The sequence below is a fragment of the Capsella rubella genome, unplaced genomic scaffold (genome assembly GCF_000375325.1).
Source record: "Capsella rubella cultivar Monte Gargano unplaced genomic scaffold, Caprub1_0 scaffold_6, whole genome shotgun sequence".
Taxonomy (NCBI): domain Eukaryota; kingdom Viridiplantae; phylum Streptophyta; class Magnoliopsida; order Brassicales; family Brassicaceae; genus Capsella; species Capsella rubella.
This window is the reverse complement of record NW_006238918.1, coordinates 4,932,945-4,944,048: the sequence shown is the minus strand read 5'-3', so window position 1 is coordinate 4,944,048 and position 11,104 is coordinate 4,932,945. Positions and strand designations below refer to the sequence as shown.

The 11,104-nt window shown below is 32.8% G+C and overlaps 2 protein-coding genes across 2 annotated transcripts; both read right to left on the bottom strand.

The window, feature by feature from the left end:
- Positions 1 to 2,114: 2,114 nt before the first annotated feature.
- LOC17883403 (aldose 1-epimerase) lies at positions 2,115 to 4,180 on the bottom strand. Its single transcript, XM_006287564.2, has 6 exons — positions 3,628 to 4,180; positions 3,493 to 3,542; positions 3,231 to 3,354; positions 3,018 to 3,125; positions 2,608 to 2,917; positions 2,115 to 2,518 (listed from the first exon to the last, which is right to left on the bottom strand). Exons 1-6 carry the CDS (start codon positions 4,178 to 4,180, stop codon positions 2,209 to 2,211), a joined length of 1,455 nt encoding a protein of 484 aa, XP_006287626.1. The 3' UTR covers positions 2,115 to 2,208.
- Positions 4,181 to 4,640: 460 nt separating this feature from the next.
- On the bottom strand, positions 4,641 to 7,444 carry LOC17883886 (probable WRKY transcription factor 72). Its single transcript, XM_006287338.2, has 4 exons — positions 7,291 to 7,444; positions 6,349 to 6,963; positions 6,127 to 6,240; positions 4,641 to 5,716 (listed from the first exon to the last, which is right to left on the bottom strand). The coding sequence occupies exons 1-4, from the start codon at positions 7,375 to 7,377 to the stop codon at positions 4,856 to 4,858; spliced, it is 1,677 nt and encodes a 558-aa protein (XP_006287400.1). The 5' UTR covers positions 7,378 to 7,444; the 3' UTR covers positions 4,641 to 4,855.
- Between the last annotated feature and the right edge of the window lie 3,660 nt (positions 7,445 to 11,104).

Sequence of the window (11,104 nt, the reverse complement as noted above, 5' to 3'; positions counted from 1 at the left end):
GGTTTTTGTGTTATGGTTGACAAATTTCGGGTAATTTTCTTAAATTGATGGTTTTGTGTTATGGTTGTACATTTTAATTTTCTTAAACATATATAATTCGATTATGGACAATTACCCGAAATTACATATATATTTTAGTCAAAAGTGTATACTTCCACTTCTTTATTATTTTATTTAAACTTATTATACAAATATATGATTTACCATAATCGACTGTACTGTAACAAAATTAAAATGTAACATATTCTAATCCGTTAAAAGTTATATATGTAATTATTTTCCCCGCGCTGTAGCGCGGGTCCGAACCTAGTATGGAAGTAAAGTATTAACAATTTTAGATAAATAGTGATAGTGGTAACAGGTATAACCGAGGGAAGATTATTGGAAGCACACATTCCAAAGACGAAGAAGAAAAGTCCAAAAAGAGAACAGAAGTGAAACAGTGTTTTGGAGAATCGTTCACTCATCTAGCTATCTTTTCGGATCTTTGGATGCTTTTGAATTCCAAGTTTTTATGGTTTTTTAATTAGAAACTCTCTCTATATATGTATATACATTTATTAATCTTTTGTTATTACACTAGAAAACAAATAGAGTACCAAATATTTTTCTTCTTTTTGGGCTCTCCATGTGACCTCACTGCCACCACTTCACTTCCTACAAAAACACTTGCGATTGTGAAAGTTTGGCCAAAAGAAATCTATTACATATTGTATATATGTATTCGTATTGTGTAGCATACAATTAATTAAAAGGTGGTTAAGTTGTTAGGCAATGGCTTTTTCTTAACTCTATTGCAATAAATCACTAAACGAATACATGTTTAGTTTTTCTACTCAATCGTATTTTCATATAGGGATTTAGGGTTTTTAAAAAGTTACTATAAGACTTTACATTTTATGGTGAGATCGCAAATCTATATACATGTGTGTAAACTTTACTAATCTATTCGGACATCACTTAATACGTGTACGTACTTGCATATGTACGTAGTTTATATATGGAATATATACATAGCTAGAGAATGGCATGTGAAATCTTGGTTAATTCTCATATAATTTATATGGTTGTATAAGAATTTTGGTGAAGTGCACATGTTTATGTTGATGGATAATGGATAGGTCAACTCCTACAAAATGTTCTGTTTTCTACTTTTCTACATTTGATTTAACAAATTAAACACCGTGTAACGAATAAATTGACCCGCCATAATTGTATTAAATGTATTTTAGTTTTAACTTAAAATTAAGTAATTATACTTTGCAATGGTAATAACAAATAATTCTGTAAAGAACATTAAACTGATGTGAGGATATTGAGTTTTGTTTCGTAAGTTGTTGCAGAGGACATTAATTTTTACCTTTGCTTACATAACTCTTTTTTAAAAAGTGTATATATTGGGGATGAACTAATTCTTAAGCGTTTACATACTAAGTCGTATCTCGTTAATTTTGGTGCATCACAAACTCATTCTAATTTAGTTTGTTTTCGTTCCAGAGATATAATCCCCAACAAAACTAAGAGTTATAATGATTTTTTATTTTAATCACAATTGGGTTTACGTACTGAAAATAACAAAAGCCAAGATGAGATTGTCTAAGCCGACGACGACCACTAGCGACATCCCAACATATGCCCGAAGGGTATTTGTTTGATGAACCAATGAGTAAAGTCTTCGAAAAGATGCTTTCTATTATACCCAAAAAAAAAAAAAAAAAAAAGATGTAGAGATGCTTTAAGAAAAGGACGTCAAGATTCTTGAAAACACTTGGTGTGAGCATCTTATTGTGATTGGTACGTCTTTGACATGCTAGTGGGGATCTTACTCTAAGATACAAAGCCTTATCAAACCCTTCAAGTACGTCTTAATTCAGTAGAGTTTTAATATGCATCACAAACTGATTTCGGACCTTGAATCAAATTCATATGGTTATTTAAAAAAAATAACGAAAATTTGGTCATCATGATTCATGATTTACTTATAAAGTTATTTTCACAACCAAGTTACCTATCAAAACAAGAAGGAAGAAATAGTGGTTAAGACTTATATATACATAAACTACGTGCACATGGAATATACACCTTAGGTTCATGAGATTTGAGAAGAGTAACAATTGTTTACAAACTTAAAGTATAATAAGTTTCTTCCTCATGAACATTAAACATGGTAGCAAAGGTAACCAACCATGTACCAAAATCTAAAACAATCTACGAGACAATGGAAAACTTGAAGAGCATCGTGTGTTTGTATTTCTTCCCTGGCTCAACAATCTGTGAAGGAAATTTCGGATAGTTTAAAGCGTCAGGATAACTTTGTGTTTCTAAACATAACCCTCCGTAAGCTTGGTAAACAGCCCCATTCTTCCCTTTGATGTCCTTTAACATTTCTCCGGTATAGAATTGCAAACCCGGTTGGTTCCCGGTTAACTCCATTTTTCTCCCTGATTTCTTATCTACAAGGTCCACTATTTTCCTCATCTTATCCGCCTTACCATCTAAGCAATAATTTATATCATATCTGCAAGATTGTAAAATAATCATGTAGGTTAACTTAATTATTCGTACCACAATTATATTTTAGCAAAGTGTATATGTGTTACCACTCACCCTGTTTTAAGATCCTTAATATTATCTTTTATAGGACGGAGTTGGAGAAAGTCGTAAGGAGTTCCTTTCACCGGAGAGATCTGTCCGGTGGGAATGAGCTCACCGTCGACGGGAGTATAACTTGAGCCGAGGATTTGGATTTCTTCAGACAAAATATCTCCAGCGTTATGACCACCAAGATTCCAATAAGTATGATGAGCTAAGTTCACCGGAGTTGCTTTATCTTTAGTTTTTGCCTCCATCACCACACTTAATTCATTGTCTTTGTCAAGTGTATATGTCACCGTGACATTGAGTTCTCCAGGAAACCCTATTGATATACAGAGAAGAAAAAAAGAAATCGTTAATTTCTTCCTTTGATAGTAAATTTTTTTTAAAAATGAGAGGTTTGTAAAACAAAAGTTTTGGACCTTGATCGCCATCAGGACTTGTGTACGTGAAGACAATGTGAGGTTTCTTGCCATCATACTTGTGTTTTGTAACTGCCCACACAACATCCCCAAACCCTTTCTTCCCACCTAAATTACCAAAAAAATGTTAATTCATTAATTACACAATTTCCATATAAATCATAACTGATTGATCTGAATAATGTATGTTTTAGCAATCATAATTAATTTTACCATGAAGTGTGTTTTTGCCATCGTTGGCACTTGTCTTGTACTCTTTACCATTCAATTTGAATTGGGCCTTTCCTATTCTATTTGCTACTCGGCCCACGGTCGCTCCAAAATAGACCTTATCGGTCTAATTAGTGAATACAACAAATTAGGGTCGCAAATTACTTTATCAAACACATTAAAAGTATAAAATACACAATAAAATGAGTTTTCTACATTCCTCCATAAAAAAAAAAAAAAAAAAAAAAAAAAGTTTTCTACATACCTGGTAGCTTTTGACGCTGTCGTAGCCAAGTACAATATCGCCAATTTTTCCTGAAAATCCGTATTGTAACACAATCCATATGAGTTTTTTATTTTACTTTGGCTAACAATTAATTGTGTGATTTGGTGCACAAACCATTTTTGTCAGGGAAATTGAGAGACATGATTGAAGCACCCCAATTTGTGAATTTGATCGTTATATTTCCTTTCTTGAGCTCGTATAACCCGATATTCTCCTTCTCATCGTCATCTCCATCAACTTCATCTTCATCATCAGTATCATCATCGGTATCATCATCAGTATCATCATCCGTATCAACATCATCACCATTCTGTCCATCCTTCATTTTATCCTGATGATGCTTCTTTTCATCATCATCAGCAACACCATCTTTATCATGACCAGCACTCTTCTTCTCATCAACATTGTCTTTCTGATCATGCCCTTTCTTTTTGTCCTTCTTATCGTTTTCATCGACAGCATCAGAACCAGCATGGTGATCACCACCTACCTTTTCGCCTCCTTTCTCTGTGTGTTTACTATTATGATGTTCAACATGATTCTTATATTTCTTACTGCTCTCCAAATGTTGCGATTTCACTTCAACGTTGTCGGCAAACGAGACACTTATCACAACTCCTAATGTCACCAATAGAACCAAACATAACAACATAGGAACCCTCGCCATATTGAAAAGGATTTAGAAGTAATATGCGTCAGATGAATATCTTGGTAAAGTATTATTTATAGAGGTTGAATGTTATTTAGATAAAATAAGACAAAAATAGGAAATTTTGACCAATCTGTGATTCCCAGAAGAGTTAGGAGATAAATCCGGATTGTGTTTCCAATTATTATTATTATTTTTTGTTCCTTTACTCGCATAAATCTTTACAACAATAGCTGCGTGAATCACCGAACGTTAACACATAAAAATGGTGTGTTTGTGTTTAAGGGAAATAATGGTGATCAGTGTTTATCACATAATTATTTGGGCTTTTACGTTGAATGTCAAAGATTTCTCACTAAAGCCCTTTTTTAGGCCCACTACGACAAAATTGTCTTTATTTTATTTTTATATGACTCTCGCTTTCTTATTATTATTCTACTAGATAAATGAATTATTATATATCTATAACATCTCGATCTAAATATTAATTAGAAGAAATTATTGCTCCACACAAGAAGACATTAAAATTGTACATTTAATCTTGGATTATTTGAATTTTGTTCCACGGTTTCCTAACTTAAAAAGAAAATAATAAACACTTTTTGAGAGATGGACGAACAAGAATCAACATCTTTTAATACAAAACTAAAACACCTAATAAAAAAAAATTCACCCCAAAAAACAATAATGTCTCTAGCTTTTCTCGTCCTTGTTGGCGAAACTAGTCGTAGAAGACGAAGAAGAAGAATTCTTGAACATAGAGAAGGGAGGAAGCTGCGACGATGGTTGGTCCGAAGACGCACCCGTTTGATTACTTGCCATTATGTTAGACATCAGTAAGCTGCTAAAATAGCCTCCACATCCTTTGTTATTGTTCGTCGTGGTGGTTTGTTGAATGTTATTGCTATTCAAATTCCGTGGACCGGCGATCTGTTGTTCCCCGTTGGATCCGACCATAGTAGAGATCGCTGCTGCGATCACCGAGTGGAAACTTGGGTCGGAAGTAAGCGCTTTTGTTAGGGTTTCGGTTAAAGACTGGCTATTTTGGACTGTTTTTCCTAGGCTGGACGTCCCAAATTGGACATTATTGTAAGGATACGGAGTATAAGAGGAATACCCGTTACCCCATATTGCGGGTAGGTTAAGATTGGACGAGTTGGATGATGAAGATGATGCATTCGAGGAGAAATTTAGGCTTGTGGGTGGGAATCTTTGGAATGAGTTTGAGAATTTGTTGAAGTTCAAAGAAGGCAACGAAGAAGAAGACGGGTGTTGTGGGGCGGTGAGGTCTAGAGTGACGGTGGGATGTAATGGGGAGTGAAGTGTGGGTGAATAGAAGGATTTGTTGTTGTTGTTGTTGTTGAATCTTGAATTATCATAGAGGTTGTTTCCAACCATTTCGGCAGCTGATGAGGAGGAGGAGCCGGAGAGGAGCATGGAGGCGGCTGCTGAGGTGGTGGAGGCCATTGTGGTGGCTGAGAGTGGAAGAGGATGGCTGTGTGTTCCTTCATAGGTCGTGATTAGTATGGACATGTCATCTGCACATCTTTGGACCTAAAACATCCATAGTTTAAGAAAATTAGTTTGATCACCTTTAAAAAAAAAAAATGTAACATTAATTGGCCGCTACACATATTTCTATAAAAACATGGCAACGCAATTGCAAGAAAACAAAACAGTCGCGGTCATGTAGTAGGGATTGTTCAAATTAGATGTCTATGGACACCATTCAAACTACTAGTCTGAAAACGATGTTGAATAATAAATAGTTCATAATGCCGCTATGACTCTATCTAACCCAAGTTAATTAAAGTAAAAAAATTATCGAAAAGACCAACAAATTGTTTAATTTTTCCTTCATCTTTTTATGACTGAAAAAATCTCAATCAGATCTATCAAGACTGGGAAACGATCGAGGATTAAATCCATAGATATATTTGATTATTGTTTAGTAGATATATTACCTGTTTTCTAACGGGACATCCAGGTGCAACCGTGCAGCGATAATATGCTCGTGGACATGGGTTTCCTTTTGCAATCTTTTGTCCATATTTTCTCCATTGACAACCATCATTCATCTATACAACGTACAACAAGCATGTCCGAATCAATATTGGTCATAGATACATAATAAGCAAATGGTTTTATAATGACCAACGTTAAAAATAAATTTAAAGAGGACATACCGTTGGTGTGTCACATCTTGCTCTAACACAAACTCTAGCTCTCTTAACATGATTTTGTTGACCGGCCTCACCATCAACATCGCCACCGGGGGCTGGTGTCGGAGAGCTTCTCTTTCCGGTTACTTTACTTGGTGGCCAACTTTCTCCAGGAGCTTCTTCTGTGCTATTTTCAAGGCTAGAATTGGCCGGATTCTCGATAGACAAACTCATGTTTGATTCACGACCGTCGCCGTTATTGATCCCTAAGGTCAAGCCGGCCTTGGTCAGCTCTTTGTCAGCGTTGGATTCTGCGCTCTTTGCGTCTTTCTCTTCCTTTTTGGAGATGCTATTACTTGGGGAAGAACTTCTTCTCCCGAGTGAAAGTGATACAAGCTCGCGTTCTTGATCAAAAGAACTCAAGTCTGTGGTCGTTGGCTTGCGATGATCAACCATGTTTTGGCTTTGAGATGGGTTGTTTGAAGGTTCTTGTTGAATTATGTCAAAGAATCTGAGTTTAAGAGATTTGTAATCACTCTCAATTCGTTCGAGCATCCCTTTAAGCTTCTCGTTCTCTTCCTTCACCTCGCTCATCTCGGCCTTGGCAGATTCAAGTTCTTGATGATCATCACTATCACCCTAATTAAAAGATCATTGAATAAAAATTTGATCAAACTTCTAATCAACTAAATCTAAAATTGTTCCATGGAGTTCTAACAAATCATAGCGATTTATACTTAGTTCTAACGAACGCGGTAAAGTTTTGAGTTCTTTATATTTATTTAGTTTTATCAATTACGATGATCGAAGCAATTATAAAGATACAAAAATCACATAAAAGCATTAAGAAATCCATAGAGGATAAACAACGTAACTGTACATTTTTTTTTTGTGATATAAATTCCTTCTTCCATTAACAAATACAGTTTCTGTGTATATATGTCCATACAGAGTTGGTATGTTTACCTTAGTAGCTTCATGGATTTGAACAGATCCAAAAACTTTATCCTTAAGAGGAGAATCTGAGATGGGTAACTTCAAAAGAACCTCCATTGGTAGAAATATAAGATCTTTGTCTTCTTCTTCTTCTTGTTTTGAATTTTCTTTTTCTCTCTTTGATATATCTCTTTTTTTTCTTCTCCAAAGACAAAATATCAAACCCTTTACTTATAGCCATATGTGTCTGTGTGTAAGTTTCTTCGAGGGGACCCAAAGCGTCAACACTTCAACATGTTCAATTTTTTAAATTTATTTTTATTGAATTTTGGTACCTTTTCCTCCAATCATATCTGTGTAATTTATTGTAAACTAACTAGCGAAAATAAATAATTTATTTCCTGACTTTGTTGATAATAATACTACTTCTCCGTTTTAGTAGGGTCAATTAAAACAAAATATCACAACTAGCTAGTACATAAAATTCTAAAAAATGTTTGATACAAAGTTAGCATAATTTACGAATCTTTTTGTGTGTTTCAATTTTTTTTAAAGCATGATTTTTTTTTTTTTTGGTATACATACTAGTGAATTCAATGGTATTTAAAATAAATTTAGTGAAGGATTTTTACATGAAACCTATGATGAATTTTAACAGAATATTAAGTATAACCTTCCTTCTTATTAATCGAACCAAGTGTAGATAAATAGAGTTTATATAATATGGAATTATGGATCTTGATTAGTAAATTAGAATATTATTGAAATGTCCAAAAGCAATAAATGTAATTCATATACGCATATATATAAGAAAGAGCCTAAATGTACGGCGTCAAATAGAGATTGTATAATGTGAAAGGATATGTCCTTGAAGCTTCATGGGAGAAGACTTGTATTTCTTCATGGCCTCACATCCACATGAGCATTCGTCAACTCTTTCAATCTTATATTCTTTCTTTATTTTTGTGTATTTATTAGTTCCTCTCTCATCAAACACATGTTTTTATATATCCAAGTCCTCATATATCGACAATATTCCTATATTGATATATAGTGAGAAAAATGACATTTCACTGTTCCGTTACTTATTCACTTAGGGTTTCTAACATTGTTCTGTATTTTATTTTCAACTTTTTCTATTTTTTAGTATAATTAGCAATCTTTCCTAAAAGAAAAGACTAAATAGGATGGGTTTTTTTTCTTCTAAAGAGGATGGTTTAAAAACAAATAAGATTGATATGCTATTAATTAATCAAACAAGTTGGTTAATCGTATAAATCGAAAACAAAGTTTGAAAATGAGTATTTTTATTTAAGATTCGAGTATAATTCAACAATAAGTCATTAAGAAACAAATCATCTAAAAGTCAAACCATGCAACAAGAGAAATGAAAAGAGTATTAGGCATTTGATATAATTAGTTGTTATATAGTATATGCGAACCTTGTTCATATGGTATAGGCCAAAGGGTGCGTATACCGGTCAATACGCTGGTCACACACGGTAATTATATGATTTTGTCAACTATTGACTTTGCTAATATATAAGAAGATTACTTGTTGTTTATTTTTTCAAATGTTGTTATCATATTCGTGTTACATCTAAATTCATTTTTATAACCAATTAACATGCGAATGTCAAATGCTTCACATAGTTGATACTTTGCTTGTCAAATTTCGTCAGTGACGTAACGTTGCATGGCGTTGAAAAAGAAACATGCATTATTTGTTATGTTCTCCTATAGTTAGTGTCAACTCTTATACATATTTTTTTGAGTAATATTTATAATTATACACATGAGCATTGTATTCGTAAAGAGTAGTATCCGTAATATTACGAGAGAACATATTAAGTAGCTAACCATTTTTCTTTAATTATTAATGTAAGCTTGCAGATTGTCGTCTTTCCTGTCTCCAATTCTTCAAACCTGACAATTCATTTACTAGTTCTAATCTCAAATCAATACTATAATTGTTTGTAGTGCCGTACCTAACTATAACTATAAGAAGAAGAGAGACGATTTTTTAAATTGTGATTGCAAAGCAATTAATAATTTATTTCGTGAATATGATTACATTTACATATAGGCCAAGTTGAATTTTGAATACTTAATTAGTCTCGATCCAAGTTTCCATTTATTTAATCTTTTGGGGATCTGAGCTCCCACAGATTTTTTCTATTTTTAATCTCAAACAAATCTTAGTAAAACATTTTGATCAACTCAACTTACATCATCCATTTTTTTTTGTAAATTTAGATAATAGTAAACAAAAGACTTTCTTGTTAATTATAATAAATATTGTACAGTTCATTATATGGTTAAGTAAACAATCGTGGTCGCAATGTGGCTTTTGTTTAATTGATTAAATAAAACAGCTAACTATTGAATTAGTATTGAGATATTACATTGGCACGTCCCACATGATTAATTCTCCATTAACTAAGTAAAATTATTTAGAAATTACCAATTACATGGAAATTTCAAAGTATGTTATGATAATTTTGTATGCCATTACTCTTTAATTACCTGTAATTTCCATATATCTTTTTAATGTAAAACTGTTTCATTTAATATTGTGATGCGATGACTAAACCCTTCAGTTTTCATTTTCAAGAGTGATGCTGAAATTTAAATACTTGTATGTGGAAAACTATTGATCATGCTTAATCATCCATAACAAGACAAAGGAAGATTATCAACCTTTTAGTCTTATTTAGACAATAAAAAGTCTTTGGTCAGCTGTATTAATTAATTTTCTTCTAATTAGCGATAACTTTCTTTATTCAGTTCCAGTGTAGCTTAGTTATGTTCGTTCATATGGCCTCACTGTTTATTATAATAAATATGCAAGAAATTGAGTTTTTCAGACAATGAGTGAATGAAAGGGTCAACTAACATGTCTCTGAGACTCGCAAAGACAGATCAGCGATCTTGACCTGAACTTTAACACAATAGGTTTAATATCTGGTTAACATATCCCAAATAAAAATGTTAGTGTATGAGATGTTTGTTATGTGTATTGTGAGGAAGAGTTCGTATTTTTTGGGTCATCAATCAATCAACTTGCGAATATATTGTATAATATATCTACTACTACTGACCTAAGGTCAATGGTTTGGATTTAGACATTGAAATTAAACAAATAAAGAAAGAAAGATTGATAAAGTTTAAAGACAACTTGGAGATTCTCTATATTGAAGTTTTAGGTCAATGGTTTAAGATTGGTCATTGAATGAATGATATTTTTATTACAACCATTTATTTATTCATTGTTGGTTAAGGCTCCCATCTCTATGCATTATCCAAGATATTTGAATTCAAAAATTAGCGGAATTATAGTATATTTGATTAAGTTGAAGGAATCATAGTACATGTACATGTCCATGTACACCTCGTAGTACTTACTACTTAGTTATTCTTCTTCGTGGAAATGTGATAAGCATATCGATCGGCCGGTTTAAATTCGAATTTTATATACCAACTCTATCCGGTTAATTGCTACATCGTTGAATGTTCAAATTAGGAGATCATTTTGTGGAATATATTCAAAGTACTTTGTCCTAACTACACAGCTAGCATACAATCTCAACACAATATAAATGGGTTTAACGAAAAATGTTTGCAATGGTTTCTTTTCTAATTTTCTTCAGGCCAATATTTTATTTTATATATAATCCAGGCAAAAATCTATGAATAATGAAGTAATGAACCAAAAATAACAACTTCTCAAACGAATTAGTATGTCCCATATTTTTGCATTCAAACAAAAAAAAGAAACAATATATTTTGCTAAAATGGTGTTGCGTTGCTTTTTATCATTACACATGGAGATCATTTTTAAATT

What these genes read in the sequence shown, in the direction of transcription:
- LOC17883403 (XM_006287564.2), bottom strand. Translation starts at nt 4,180, where the DNA reads ATGGCGAGGGTTCCTATGTTGTTATGTTTGGTTCTATTGGTGACATTA. An exon ending in ACAGCGTCAAAAGCTACCAG is followed by an intron (nt 3,355 to 3,492) that starts GTATGTAGAAAA and finishes TTCACTAATTAG; the next exon opens with ACCGATAAGGTCTATTTTGG. An exon ending in TGGCAAAAACACACTTCATG is followed by an intron (nt 3,126 to 3,230) that starts GTAAAATTAATT and finishes TTGGTAATTTAG; the next exon opens with GTGGGAAGAAAGGGTTTGGG.
- LOC17883886 (XM_006287338.2), bottom strand. Translation starts at nt 7,377, where the DNA reads ATGGAGGTTCTTTTGAAGTTACCCATCTCAGATTCTCCTCTTAAGGAT. An exon ending in AAATCCATGAAGCTACTAAG is followed by an intron (nt 6,964 to 7,290) that starts GTAAACATACCA and finishes TCTTTTAATTAG; the next exon opens with GGTGATAGTGATGATCATCA. An exon ending in CAAGATGTGACACACCAACG is followed by an intron (nt 6,241 to 6,348) that starts GTATGTCCTCTT and finishes TACGTTGTATAG; the next exon opens with ATGAATGATGGTTGTCAATG.